At 40.6% G+C, this 15,062-nt stretch overlaps 2 protein-coding genes across 3 annotated transcripts in view; one reads left to right on the forward strand and one right to left on the reverse strand.

Moving 5' to 3' along the window:
• The window catches only part of LOC121201093 (poly(ADP-ribose) glycohydrolase), a 57,653-nt gene that overhangs the window by 14,476 nt on the left and 28,115 nt on the right, over positions 1-15,062 (reverse strand). For both annotated transcript variants that reach the window (XM_041066729.1, XM_041066730.1), the window contains 3 exons: positions 14,053-14,178; positions 3,716-3,821; positions 2,546-2,653 (listed from right to left, as the gene is read on the reverse strand). The gene's annotated coding sequence lies outside the window, so the exon portion shown is untranslated. The remainder of the gene's footprint in view (positions 1-2,545; positions 2,654-3,715; positions 3,822-14,052; positions 14,179-15,062) is intronic.
• LOC121201095 (choline O-acetyltransferase-like) lies at positions 956-10,605 on the forward strand. Its single transcript, XM_041066734.1, has 15 exons — positions 956-1,070; positions 1,632-1,747; positions 2,492-2,686; positions 3,371-3,489; positions 4,569-4,622; positions 4,806-4,986; positions 6,367-6,544; positions 6,661-6,830; positions 6,907-7,007; positions 7,116-7,244; positions 7,333-7,455; positions 7,545-7,686; positions 7,944-8,006; positions 8,755-8,892; positions 10,339-10,605. The coding sequence occupies exons 2-15, from the start codon at positions 1,703-1,705 to the stop codon at positions 10,603-10,605; spliced, it is 1,905 nt and encodes a 634-aa protein (XP_040922668.1). The 5' UTR covers positions 956-1,070; positions 1,632-1,702.

Raw genomic sequence — 15,062 nt, forward strand, 5'->3', positions numbered from 1 at the left:
ATTGTTAAAAAATATATATATACGTGGACCTCTACAAAGTGAGTGTCTGTGCGCGCGTGCGTGTATGTATGAAAATTTTTGTCAAGACGTAGCCAATGAAGTCAGTCTCCTTCAGATGAACAAATATGTATTCATTTACCAGTTGTCGTTTTAATAAATCTCTGTTTGGATCTGTGACAGTGGTGATTTCATTACTATTTAAAGCTTCACACGAATATAATAACAACATAACTGTGGGACGTTTTTCGTTAGAAACATGATGAATTTAGACTAAAAAAGCGATTAAAATAGTTATTTTGCTACTTAAGAAGCATTAAAATACTCATAGTATCAGTTGAATTTTGTTCTGCATGAAAGGTGAAAAACAACACGGAATTTTGTTAAATTAATGAAAGATTACGATGAAAAGTTTCATTAAGACATCGGATTCCTACAAGTTCCACTCTCTCTGACACAACCAAAAACTAAAAGGACAGAGGGAGCGAACACTGGTTGCAATTTGAAAACCAAAAAATACATAAATGAACAGATCCAAGTGCGCAATAGTTTATGAAACTGGCCTTCAGCCGCAGAGCAGATTTATTTTCCGCACAAGCGCAGCCCGTAAAATATAAAATCAGACTGACAAACTCTGCAGACTTAAATCTAAACAGAAAGGGCACCACACAATAGCTGCCATCTCTGTCCACCCGCACGGCCATCACAGGACCCATGAATGACAAACCAAAAACTGACTCTCACTGCTTTTTTTTAATCTATTAAAATTATTATCGGATGTGGGCAGGAGGGGGTGGGGGGAGAGCAAGCAGTCAGATAATATGTTCCTCGAATAGATTTCGATGGGAGGAGTTTCGTGCCTCAAGGGAGTAGGTAGACGCAAACACCTTCAGCATCTTTTCCAAGGCGCGCTTTAATGTGGAATCACAGCCTTATGGCGAGGCGTGGGGACGGGGGAGCGGTTCAGCGCCGGAACGGAGCTTTACTCTAATATGGAATTTCACGGCATGGACGTGGGAGGCGATGTGAACTTATGCACACTTCTCTGACCTCCTAGGTAACACACCGATCAGGTAAACTTTACTCTCTCTCTCTCTCTAAACTAACAATAAAGGAGATTTTGTGTCAATTAAAAACTTATTGTCACTGTATGAGCCTTTTTGGCGCACAGCGAGGAAGTTATCTTAAAAACTCTTCTTAAAAGTCAACTTTGCTCTGACAACGAATTCAGCAGTTTTCTGATCGTTTTCAGTCAAACCAACCTGCACCCAGTAATACAAAATTATAATTTCACATTTATTTTTTGCCTTTAAAAAGTTAAACTACGTCAAATAGGTACAAATGTTCTTGGTTTATTGGCTAAGATTTTCTTTAGGAAAAAAAGGCTTTTAATACTGAAATAGAGATGAACTGAGTTTTTAAGATGCATATCTCTTTACAGTGGTGAGCTATGAGGTGCAGCTGGAATTCAAGGACAAGCAGCAAATTGCATTAGGCTGCAAAATGATGAAGAATGAAAGCCTGCTGGTTCACTTTCAGACAGCAGCACTATGTAGCTCCCTTTCTCAGCGGGCCTAATTGTATTTACTTTCCTGTTCTCTCTTTTATCAAATGTCTTAACATGCTTCGTGCAGGGGAGGCAGAACTCAAACCACCTCTAGAGGGTTTCCACATTATTTTCCCTTGAGCGGACTGGAATGCAAAGATGCCAGTCTTGGAGAAAGAGACGGCCAGAGACCGAGACAGCCAAGTATGAAAACATGCTGTTGCTTCTAAGTGTTTTTTTTTTCCTCACATCAACACTCATTCCGTATCTTCCACATCCCATAAAGTTTTCACACTGTGCGATGTCGCTGTCCACGGTGCTGAAGCCGGCAAACTAACGGTGCTGGATTTCAGCACCAGAGACAGCGTCACTTACGTTAATTGACCGCTAGGGGCCAAAATTGTATAGCAGGTATCCATCAGAGGTGAAAAACATGATTCTAAACACTGATACAGAGCATCATTTAATCAACACTGAGGCAGTGGTGGTCTATATTATAGTGGAATTTGCATTCTGATTATTGTGGTTTGATTGAATTGTTTGTTTTTTAATTTGTTCATTTTATGCGTGTCTGCTGAAATTTCTACACAGTCCTCATTTCAGGGAACCCACAGTTACAACCTATTTTACAATTACAATGTACCGGTCACTATTAACGTGTTGGGTTAACTACAATATCCAGTACGCTGATGATCAAACATCAGACAGAAAATATAATTAGTTTGCATTTTACAGTAATTTACATTTTTTAAAGTCCCATGAGGCTGTGGAATTTATTCTCAAACAGGTCCTGAGGCATTTAAGATGAATTATTAACTCTGGTTCTAATAATAAAAGCTTAGATGTGAGAGAATTCTTTCTTTAACAAAAGATAAGAAATGCTGAGCGACTGCTGTCCTTTCATTACTCTTTATGAATATTTACACCAATTTGTTGTTTTTATGGCAGCAGGTGTTGCAAAAGGTCCCTGTGCCCCCACTGAAACAAACCCTTGACACGTACTTGAAGTGCGTCCAGCACCTGGTGAAGGCGGAGCAGTTTCAGAAAACAAAGGCCATCGTGGAGAAGTTTGGGGCTCCTGGAGGTGTCGGAGAGGTTCTCCAGAAGAAGCTGTTAGAGAGGAGGGACAAGACGACCAACTGGGTAAACGCTCAGATCACAAAAAATAAAAAAATTCAACAAAATAAATAAATAAAATACTACTCGGCTTCCTTTCCCATATCAATAAAGATTTTGGGTTTTATTAGCCTTTAAGAGTAGATATCTATGTTTCTCTTTTGTACCTTCTTCTGGTTCATTAAACTTTAATTTAAAAGATTCCATACTGAATATACTGAATTTCACCTTTTATAAAAGAGTATTTTTAATTAGCGTGAGCTATGATTATGGGGTTTTTGTATTAATAAGGTATTGAACTATGAATTTGCTCTATTTAGTTTGAAAATAAAAATGAAAGTTGTCTCAGATTTTGTCTCCAGTATGAGTTCTATAATAATATATAACCCATTCATAAAAGAGCGAAAATGGTGAAACACCGGGTGATAAAGATTTATCGGAGCCTCTGCTGGTCCTTTGTTGCTTCAATCTCTCCTCCTGCATCTGGGTGATCGGTCAGTCCACAACTCATCCAGCTCGGTGAAATCTATCACGCTCCCACTCTCACACTGACGCACTCTCCCACTCTCCTTTTCATCTGGCAGTGATACACTGTAATGGTTTTTTACTCCACTGCCCACAGGTCTCAACTCTGAAAGTAATAACTTGAGTCCAAAACGTTTAACGACGCAGCATTTCTCAAAAAAAAACGCCCCCTGTGTTTTTATTTAGGTCTATGACTACTGGCTGGACGACATGTACTTGAACAACAGGTTGGCCCTACCGGTCAACTCCAGTCCGGTCATGGTGTTTCCTAAGCAGACGTTCAGAGATCATAAAGATGCCCTCAGGTATGTGCCAGACTTTTGCTTCTGCTTTTGTTCAGACTATATAATGTTTACATGTGGTGAGTTTTTAAACTTTTATTAACTGTGACACACCAGAGACACAGATGAAGGTGAGACCCTCTTTCTCTGCTATTACAACCTATACAAGCCTATCTGGGAAATGTAGTAAATTCAGTCTGAAACAGAGGTACATATATGCACCATCACCACCACCAAAAAAGTAACTCACGTTAGATTGCTTAAGAATATCTGATAGTCAGTTCGATGGTTTTAGAGATTTGGAAGTTGGTTGTGTCAGCTCAGCTCAGCGTGTGCCCTCTCGGTTCTATAAGGCACTGAAAAAAAAAGTGAAAACAGACACCAGATAGCAAAGGTTAACAAGACTGAACACTGCAAACCATCACCAACAATACAAAATATGCATATCATTCTGCTCTGTGGACGCTGACAGGGTTTATGATCTTCTCAGCAGACTCAGATTAAGATCTGAAACACAGACATGGAGAGAATCACTGGCATCATCTCTTGGCCAAATCTCTGCCCATTATTAAATGAGCCGTGGTCAACCAGACATTACACCAGTCCGTCAAGTCCTATAACTCAGCATTAGCTTTTGTCAGCTCGTGCAGCACTAAGTGAATATTTCCAGAGCACCCCAAGCAGCTGGTAATCTACTGACACAGCCACTTATTAAATTGGGAGTGACAGGGCCAAGCTCTCCGCAGAGACTGCTAGTCAGGCCTCATTTCGGGGTGTGGTGCACTGTAGCCGCCTCCTTTGTATTGATCTAGCTTTGAACATAATAACAACAAGACAAATGACATACAACATAAGACCTGACAGGGCTCTGTGTTTTCCCTATTTGCCCACACCGCCCACTCACACATACAAGACTGCCTTACTCACACACACACACAGCTCGTTCACTGTATCCTAGTAATTTACCATAATGTGATTACTGAGTCCTTTGAGAGATGAGAGTATATTCAATTATAATCGCCGGCCAGTCCGCTGTATGTGTTCAGTGTTTTACAGAAAACACCTGGCTTTCTTTTAATTTCATCCTTTTTCATTCTTTTTAGATTTGCAGCTCGTCTCATCAGAGGAGTGTTGGAGTATAAGCGACTCATTGACGAGTAAGTTTAACCTCTAATAGATTACCTGTCACCCTGTACCCTGAGAGCTCTACATCTCATCCACGTTACCTTCCCAAAGTAAAGTCAGTCAAATGAAGATGAAAATAAAATGAAATGACTCAATGATGAGTCGTGAAGTCAGAGTCCTCGGAGGTAATCTGATTTGTGTGATGTGTTTCTCAGGCGAGCACTACCATTGGATTTTGCTCGAGGCCAGTTAGCTGGAACCCCTCTGTGCATGGAGCAGTACTACCGCCTCTTCACCTCCTACCGCTACCCGGGGCTAAAGACAGACACGCTGAAGGTCCAGATGAATGCAGCCTCCTCAGCACAGGAGCACATTATTGTGGCGTGCAAGAACCAGGTCAGGACCCCAGCCTCTGGGGACACTTTTCACTCTCAATCGCACTTCTAACTGAAGACAGTCCTCAGTTCATTTGAGAGAAAATATAAGTAAATGTTAAGGATGTTTTAATGCAGCATTCAGTTTTATCAATAGATGCTTAAAAAGCAGAGTTGTTCTCAGTACGTCACATCAGACATGAGCCAGAACTTTCTTTTCCTTTGACTTCCCTTTTCTTATCATCAGAGATGTGGTAGATATCTCACTTCATGAGAAACAGACTTCATGAGAAGTGAGATATCTACTGGCCCAGAGCACAGATAAACTAATCCTTCAGTAGACCGCAGAAGAAGCATACAAACATCTAAACTGGCCACAAAAGATATAATGATCTGCTCTGTCAAGAGTGCCATCTCTGAATATCACACGTAACATAGGAGCACTAGCATTTGTACCCAACTGAAAAAGTCAGAACCTTCCACCACATCAGCCTCTAAAGGTGACTTTTTATCCAATTGTCACAGTAGACCGGGCAGACTAACAATATCACTTCTATTGCAATGGTGAACGGGCACTCATTTGACTGTTTATATCTATGATTTACATTTCTAAAAGGATAGGAGAACCAGGCCTGGGTATGAAAAGCTGCATTTCATAGCTTCACTTTGAAAACATAGAACCTTTATAAAATTGCTTGGGGTAATGTTTTTATAAGGATGTTAAAGTGTCTATTTGACTATTTAAACTGGTGAGAATTATTTCCGCATTAAAGTGTACAGATATCTACAGAATGCAAACACTGACAGCTACATTGATCTCTGGGGCCTGACTGATCAGGAAGTGGTAGACAGAAAATGTTATCACAGATAGCACGGCATGGTCATGTTTGTAACTCATCCAGCTTTCTGGGCCATAGCCAGTCTTCTCTCACATCCCCAAGTGTCCTGTGCATTTTTTAAAAGGAAGATTTTCTATTCATAAGAGTTGTTTTGTTTTGTGTGTTTCTCATATATAAACTGATTGTGCTTTTAAATTACCACAGAACAAGGCACAGTGGGCGCTCTCACCTGGAAATGGGTCTGGGAACTATCAATCTGCGGCACATAACGGCCTGTCCCTATGCAGATACAGGCAGTTAACTAAATTACTGTTGACTGAGTCTGCCACTTCCCTAAGAGCATCTTTAACCGATCGCAGCTGAGGAGCCATACTTTCAATAGCCCTTGGCCATTTTTTGTCCCTGCCATTGTTAATAGTATCCTAGTTATCTCAGCTACACAAATATTGCACCACACTAACAATATGTGGACGGAACGATGATTACGTATCTTCCAGGTAATAGTGTGCATGATGGAATAGTTAAGAAACACGTGATTTCTGTAATCTGTTTTTCCTTGCTAGTTTTTCGTGTTGGATGTAGTCGCAAAGAGCAAGCACCTCAACGAGACGGAGATCTTATCCCAGCTGGAGAAGATCATGAAAATGGCAGAAAACGCTGAAGAGAGACTCCCTCCTTTTGGTATCCTGACGTCCGATGGGAGAACAGAATGGGCACAAGCCAGAGATGCGCTAACAAAAGGTCTCAGCTCAAACATGTCTCTAATTTTTTATCACGTTTATGATCCCAAAAGTCTTGATCAACCATAAACCATTACTAGATGGATAATCCAGAACATGCGTCCCTCCTCCACACAGATCAAACTAACAGGGACTCTCTGGCCCTGATTGAGAGCTGTCTGTGTGTGGTGTGTCTGGATGAACCCAGCGGTCTGGTGCCCAGTGATACCAACAGGGCCCTGCTGATGCTCCATGGTGGCGGTCGAGACAAGAACGGGGCAAACCGCTGGTATGACAAGTCAATGCAGGTAGGACCACGTTCAAGGCACTTCAATCCTCCACAAGTAAAGACTTTGTTCCATTTGTTAATCCAGCTTCTCTCAGTTTGTTGTAGGAATGGACGGGATATGTGGAGTCGTGTGCGAACATTCGCCATTTGAAGGAATAGTTCTGGTGCAGTGCTCTGAATACTTGATGAAATATATGTAAGTCGGTCCGCTGCAGCAAGACATGACCAAAAATCTGAGAACTTATCTCAGTGAACGCTGCAGAGGTTGACACGTAGGAGGCTTAAGTGTTGTTGTTCTAAACAGAACGGGGAGTCCCTCCAAGATGGCAAGTACATCCAGCATCAGAGAGCTCCCCCCTCCAAGAAGACTGCTCTGGAAATGCAACCCGCACATTCAGGGACTCCTAGCAGCATCTGGAGACAGACTCCAGAGGCAAGACCAACACAAAGCCACATCCACAAATATTTCCAAGTTCTTCTACAGACACAAGGTTTCATATCCTTTGTGCGTTCTCTTTCAGGCTGGTGAATAATCTTGACATGGATGTTTTCAAGTTTAAAGATTATGGAAAAGAATTCATCAAAAAGCAGAAGATGAGTCCAGATGCATTTATACAAGTTGCCTTACAACTTGCATTTTACAAGTAAAGAAACTTTATTACTTCTGTGTTTAAATTTTATGAAAGGTCTCTTGGCCAAATACACTGATATTGCCATGATGTCATCTACTCAGATGCAATAGAAGGCTCGTATCCACTTATGAAAGCGCGTCCATTCGGCGCTTCCAAGAGGGTCGGGTGGATAACATTCGCTCTGCCACCGCTGAGGCCTTGGCCTTCGTGATGTCCATGACAGATGAGAGGGCCACTTTCACTGTGAGTCATTTTTCTCACTATGACCCAAATTACTCAGTAACTCCCATGTCACCGCTCATCACGCCTGATTAAACGAAACAGGTGCAACCGGCCACCTCAGCACGCCAGTCCCAGTCTCCCTGTTCAACAGATGATCTCCCTGCAGGTTCAATGGATCTATTAAAAAAATTACTAGATGCTCTGCTCTCTTTTTGTGCAATGTGAAAAATGCCCTGTACTTACTTTTTTCTCTAAATAATTATTTACTTCTCCAACAGGACTCAGAAAAAACAAAACGACTGAGGGATGCAATTAATGCCCAGACAAATTACACAGTTGCAGTAAGTACTTTAAACCAGTTTTAAACATTTAAGCTAAAGGACTAATTATATTACAGTGTTGCTCCATCCAAAATTTATCACTCGCTCCCTGGAGGTTTTAAAGAAATAGCTTGATGTGTTGGATAATGTACTTACAGGCTTTCTTGCCAAAAGTTAAATCCAACATGAAGCTACGACAAACAGACAGATTAGCTTAGCACTGGGAGCAGGAGGAAACAGTTCGCCTGGCTCTGAAAAAAAAAGAAAAATCTGCTTACCGTCACCTTTAAAGCTCACTAACTGACACATTATATTTCAGTTCTTTAATCCATGCATAAACTGCAGTGTAAAAATGACAGTCTGCGGTTTTATACAGGACTAACTCTTTGCCGAGCACAGTGACTTCCTCAAGTGCAGGAAAGACTCTGAGGAGTCACTGCACCCAGCAGTTTACACACATATTAACCAAACAAGAGTTAACGTATTAATTAGTGAGTATTAAAGGACAGAAACACACGAGGGAACGGAGCTATAGTTTGAAATTTTTAAAGGCAGAGCCCACAAGTGGAGTGGAGCACACTTTTTATCTCAGCTGTCACATTCCACATGATTTGTGATCCAACTGCAAGTTGGGTAGTTCACTAAACATCTGCAATCTTCTATGTTGCGACCATTATGGTGGAAATGTACTGTATACCAAACAAGGACTGGGCCTGTGAAGCCCATCTCTGCTCATGGGGCTCTAATTGAAAAGACTTTATTCTTTCAGGCTATTACAGGAATGGCAATAGACAATCATCTCCTTGGGCTTCTGAGGATTTCAAAGGAGCTCAACATGGAGAAGCCAGAGATCTTCTGTGATGAGACGTATCTGGCCAGCAACCAGTTCATCCTCTCTACCAGTCAGGTAACATGAAATCCCATTATATTCTAACACTTAACATTTTCTTGCATAATATTTTCCATGCTTATGCTTATGCTTGCCAACAGAGAGGAAATACAGTATACGTACTTCCCCAGAAGCCTGACTCATCTAATTCCACATACGCAGGAGATGCTGTTGCAAAAAAAAAAAAATGATGATGTTTTGCTGCTTTACATATCATATCTGCCCTGGCAGGTGAAGATCTCCACCACCACCACTTTCTCTTGAAAGGCTACACTGACTTTTAAACTATTCTAATTTTATCTTTATGGAAAGATAACCTGACAGCCATCTACAAATTTCTTGCCACCTGAAGTCAATCCTGCTAATCCTCACTGAGGGATCTGTGATTGCTGATGCAGTCTTTTTAATTGGAGACCGTGTCAGACTCACCTACTGCCTGCGACACTGAGTTTATCCACTTAGACCATCTGTGTATTTAGGTGTAGCTGATAGTACTTGAACCTCGCTTAAAATAAATATTATTTTTTAATATACATTGCTTGAGGATGCCACATGCCTCAGCTACATGAAATACATGCACTCTCTGAGCTATACATTCATAAGTGCTAACAGTTGCATTGTTATTCAAGTGAGTGAGAGGTGCTTGAACAAATGCGTGTGAAATGACTATGGGATGACTCCTCAGCTTTGGTTTCCTTTTCCATTTCTGTTAACAACACAAAGACCATCTGCTGTTTATACTCAGCAGTGACTTGTCAAATTCACATTGTTAATACGTAATCATTAGTAATCATGATATTTTGAGCGAAATGAATGTGCATTTTTTTTTTTACTCTCTGTCACCAGTTAGTGAACTCCAAAAGTGATTCAGCCCAAGTCATGTTCACTGAAACTTTGTCACTGTAATTTCATCTGTCAGCAAACTCTGTCGTACAAGTGACGCACTTTAGATTTGCAAGGAACACTGCCTACAAAAAGTTTTCCAAGCGCTAAGCATTCACAATGTCAAAGGAAAATCTATTGAAAGTGTTGACATCAATTAGATCGGGTGAAAGATTTCCACCTCTGTAACGTATGCAGGGTTACAGCAGTCATCACTGGCAATGGTGGGATGTAAACTGATTCCAGAACAATATTAACGGTCTCATTTAGAGCTCAGTTAATTAATTAATCAACAGAAAATGTATCACCAACTATTTCAATTACTGATTCATTATAAATATATATAAGATATATTATAAATGAAATATCTTTGTGTTTTGGACTGCTGGTTGGACCACATAAGCTATCAGAAGATGTCAGCTTGGACTCTGGAAACTTTTAATGAGCATTTTTCTCTGTTTCTGGCAGTTTATAGACTAAATGATCATTAGTTGCAGCCCTTATCTGATTAATTTTCGTCAGACACTAAACATTCTTTCTAGCTAAACTGGTCTAACCCAGGCTGTATCCTCCTGTCTCCAGGTTCCTACCACAGTGGAAATGTTCTGTTGCTACGGCCCAGTGGTACCCAACGGCTACGGCGCCTGCTACAACCCGCAGTCAGACCACATCATCTTCTGCGTGTCTAGTTTCTGGGAGAACACAGAAACGAGCTCGGCCGTTTTCGTCAAAGCCCTGAACGAGGGCCTGCTGGAAATCAGGGACCTGTGCAATAGAAGCAGCGCTGCAGCTACCAAACTGGCTGATAGCAGCCAGGGAGCCAGCCAGCCTCATAAATCAGGGAAGTAAGCCATACTGAGAGAGCACGCCCACTCAGCTGCTCCTATCTTCACTCTTAGACTTAGATTTTAGCTTTAGCCTCAGTAGTCGAGATGCCTTCATGTGTCTTTGTTGTCTGTGCAATAGTGTTCCCTTCACAACAAAATGCAAAGCCTTAAAAATTTGTATATAGTGTGTAAATATTAAAAAAAAAAAAAAAAGTGAACAAAAACTAACTGGAAAACAAGTTTTCTTTTGAATTTGTATAGACATCAGAATGATTTCGGGTCCAATAATGACCCTGCTTGACTCGGCAGACTGAGATTAACTGGTCTGCTGCCTTTAGGAAACTAAAGCCATGTCTGCTTTGTAGAGTTGATGTGAGGGGAAGCTCCTCTATCAGAGAGTGAATAAACTGAGGGATCCCAATATATATCTCACAAACCTGTAGAGTAGTAACGTAATAAACATGTCAGAATTATGTTTAAAAAAAAATGTGTGCCATTATGTTAACAATAAACTGGATCAGTGGTACTGTTAGACCCATTTTAATGTGCTAAAGTTATTTTTACTCTGGTATGTAAGCTGTTTGTTTCTACTGCCACCATAGGGTCGCCAAAGAGGCTGTGCGTATGTGAAGTCTGTCTGACAAGGCACTTTAAGATATTTATATAAAGATATGAATGAATATCTGTAAACAGAGAGGACTGGTTATAAATAATGTGTGCAGAGGGAAAATATGTGTGGTATGGTTTCATTGGCACATCTGAAGTTGTCTAGTCTCGTCTGTATGTGTTCTATATTATAGCAATAGTTAACAACTGTAAAGTGTAATGACCAGTGCTACTTTATAAGCAAGATACAGTCCAGTGGTGACTAGGCGAGGCAAACCACTGTGTTCATGTGTATATAAGTGCTTTTTATTTGCACTTAGAGGTAGAATGAGGGTAGTGATGTATTGTCGTACTGTAGGTACTTCGTGCAATAAAACAATAATAGAAAGTCCAGTGAGGGTATATGTGCAATTTACCAAATCAACTCATTAGATGCATGGAGCTTATGTAATATGAAATTAACTATCATTGCTATTTTTGATATTCAAAAATAACATTAGTAACTAGTAATTAGAATGCATTATGGCAATCTACATCATGCATGCTGTTTTGGTCATTCAAAGTGAACTGTGACTTGGGTTGTGGGTCTTGTTTCAATCTCTGGTGGTTCATGTTGCAGCAAATCGAATCAGTGGTCCTCAGTGGTGAAAATGTGAGAATTTGTTGTCCTGTGTCCAGATGATACTTGCTGTTCGTTTGTTACGTATCTGTGTATCATCAGCGAAAGTGAATGTGAACCATGTAGACAGTTTCCAAATCCACCTCAAGAAAGGACACACATGCATGTTTATTCTTACATACTAACTGTATTTTTATATGTCCACATGAAGAGCCTATGTAATGATATAGTAAAATATGAATAAAGGGTAAATGTGAGTAACAGAAATGCCTTAAGGTAAAGAAATGCAAACTGTTTTCCATCATTCCTGACAGATGTAATATTAACTATAAATGTTTAATGTGTTACCTCAGATGTTAATTTGATCTACTCTGTGTTTGCTGTCTAATCTGACTGATACATGTAAAAGAATGTAATATTTGTCATGTGTTACTCAGTGGATTTTCCCTTTCTCTTGTTCATGAAAAATAACTAATAATCGCTGTGAGTAAATCAGGCTGCTATATTTATTGCGCCACAGTATAGAATTAATGTGGTGATACATTAATGTTACACTCATCCATGATACTCATCCATATTTTTGTCAATGGCAACTAATGTGTAACGCATAATTGACAGGGAGAACATAGTGTTTTATTAAGCCATTTAAAATTCAATGAATGTTCAATGAAAACATTCATATTTAACATATTTTTTTTAAGGCTACAACACTTTTTTGTGGAAAGAAGACATTGCCAGTTTAAGCTGGAATAACACTGTTGTGTAGCCAAAAGCTGATACTCAATTCCAGAAATAAAATTAACTTCAAACAATTACATCTAGCACTGTCAATGTTTTCTTAAAACTGAAGCGTTGTATGACTATCACAGTAAACCCAGTGACACACACTACATACTCTAGCTAACATTGTGTTAAATAACCCCATCCACGATGATTGCTCTCAAGAACAACTGTAACTGGAGAAACAACTGGACTCGTTTTTGCATAGCTGACTGTTTGCAGCATGGCCACATCACTAGCACACTCCCAACAGATGGCCTCGTTCCATTGCCATCTGATTAGGTCTTCGGGGAGAGACCCAAATTTAATTCTCCATTGGTTAAACCACTGAACCAGGTCGGCCAAGAGTCCAAAAAACATTAAACATTTTAGTCAAGCTTCCATGAATTGGTCCAATTAAATATGAAATACAAACTAGGCTGAAAATAAATCATTCAGACTCAGAAGGATTAGAACAAATTAGAATAAACAGTTCAGTGTGTCAGTGGTAACAAACACAAAACGTTCCAGTTCTACAATACTACATTTTCTCACTCCTATTCTATACTCAGCGTCTGTGTTTTGTTACATTATCACTGCTGACCAAATAGGCCGGTTTAACTAAATTTGCATAAATGTGATTTGCATTAAAGCTCACAATCTGATAACACGCTGCAATATTTCAGCAAATTCATTTAGACATGGCCTCAAAAAAGTTCACAGGAAAGCATCTTCTAAAAGGCACCCTCATCAGATATCTGATCTACAGTATGATGCTCACCCTGTCCCTAACAGTAAGGAGGACATTGATGCCACTGGATTCAGTCTTTCATATGAAAGGTAACAGAAATAGTTGCTTTAAGAATGTAAAAAGAGCTGGAGAGCGGGGGGGAGTCAAACTCAAGCTGCTTCCACACCTGAGTGGCATGTGGTGGAGGTAAGGGACCAGAGAACCCAACATAACTACATCACTGGGAAAAATTTAGAGGAGCACTCCCAATGCCCACTGTCAGCCCTGCTTTACTTATACAAGAACACAGTGGAATGGATGGTGGCAACAGCCCCTGCATCTCATATTCCCCACAGACAGATTTAACCCATTTCACTGTATTACAGGAGTCCATGCTAACTGACAGAGATTGGAGGTCAACATCCCAAGCTTCATAAACCTCAACGCTCTATTCTGTTTTTCCAGGCTGAATTTAGGTATTGAAGACCACTGTGAGGAAAAACATCTCACACTGCTGTGCCAGTCACCTCACAGGTCTAATGCTGGCTGTCCAGCCACGAGACTATTGACAGAACATTAAGCTGGGACATCTAAAACCAGTGCCGGAGGCGACCAGTGCTTTCACTGCGTGAGGAGCAGCAAGTGACAAGCCTTGGCGTCGAGATCAATGGCGGAAGCCCACCTGGAGATGGATGATGGGAGAGCATTACCACTAATAAGTGTCTGCCACACTGCAGACAGAGACAGAGCCTTACCTGCTGGCTGATATCGACTGGAGAGGGGAGCAGAGCGGTCCATCCAAGTTCCCTCCTTCCTGCTTAGGGGCCTGCTAAAGTCCAAGGGAAATGGAAGGGGCCACTGAAGCTGGGCTTCTACCTAAACTGAGAATGGAAAAAGCAAAGCACAGGCTGTGTCTATGCACAATAACAGTACATTCATAGAAACTTTCCCCTCTAGGTAGGATGGCTAGGGTGAGTTACAAAGAGATCCATCAAACAATGAAAAACTGAAGATCTTAGCAGGAACTGGTAGGAAATGATTAGTAGCCTCAAGGCTGCGATTTGAGTTTGTGCGCACAAGTGCAATTTAATACTAAAAATCATGAAATGCAGAAGTAAGCTTTCTGTCCAGCTGACCAGTGGACACGCTCCAAACCCATAAGCATGTCAGCTCTCACAAATCATGTGCTGTAATCACTCATCAGCATGTAGTCTTAATGAGCCTCTGTAATTGAACATGTGCGCATGAATCAAAAATAACAGCTGCGAGATTACAATCTGACTCCATTCAACAGCCAATTAGTTACACTGAACCTGTCATCCAAATGTGTTCCCCACACTATTAATATCTTAGGTAATTCAGAAGCCACATGCAATGATGCAGCCATCTTGGAAAACGAAACTGAGGTTGACATTTTCCCTCCAAAATGGAATAGGAAAAAAAAAGCAGTCCCCTCTGTCTTGTGTTTCAGATATTGACATTTAAGAAGAAATTCAAAGATAGTACCACTGACATTCCTACAAGCTTTCAATTAAGGCTGAATCTATATTATACCTGTCTGTTTTCACTCACAAAGGAATTCTGATAATGGCCATTCTGGCATTTATGAGAGAACTGCTCCCAGGGCAGAAGCTACATTTACACACCGTCTTGGAGCCTAATTGGGCAAGAAGTGAAGCCCCATTAAATAATACGCCACAATATAGTATATGACAAGAGCTGAAATGAAGTACTTCCATGGATCCCGTCCCATTTCAGTTAGATG

The sequence above is a fragment of the Toxotes jaculatrix genome, chromosome 21 (assembly GCF_017976425.1).
Source record: "Toxotes jaculatrix isolate fToxJac2 chromosome 21, fToxJac2.pri, whole genome shotgun sequence".
Lineage (NCBI taxonomy): Eukaryota > Metazoa > Chordata > Actinopteri > Toxotidae > Toxotes > Toxotes jaculatrix.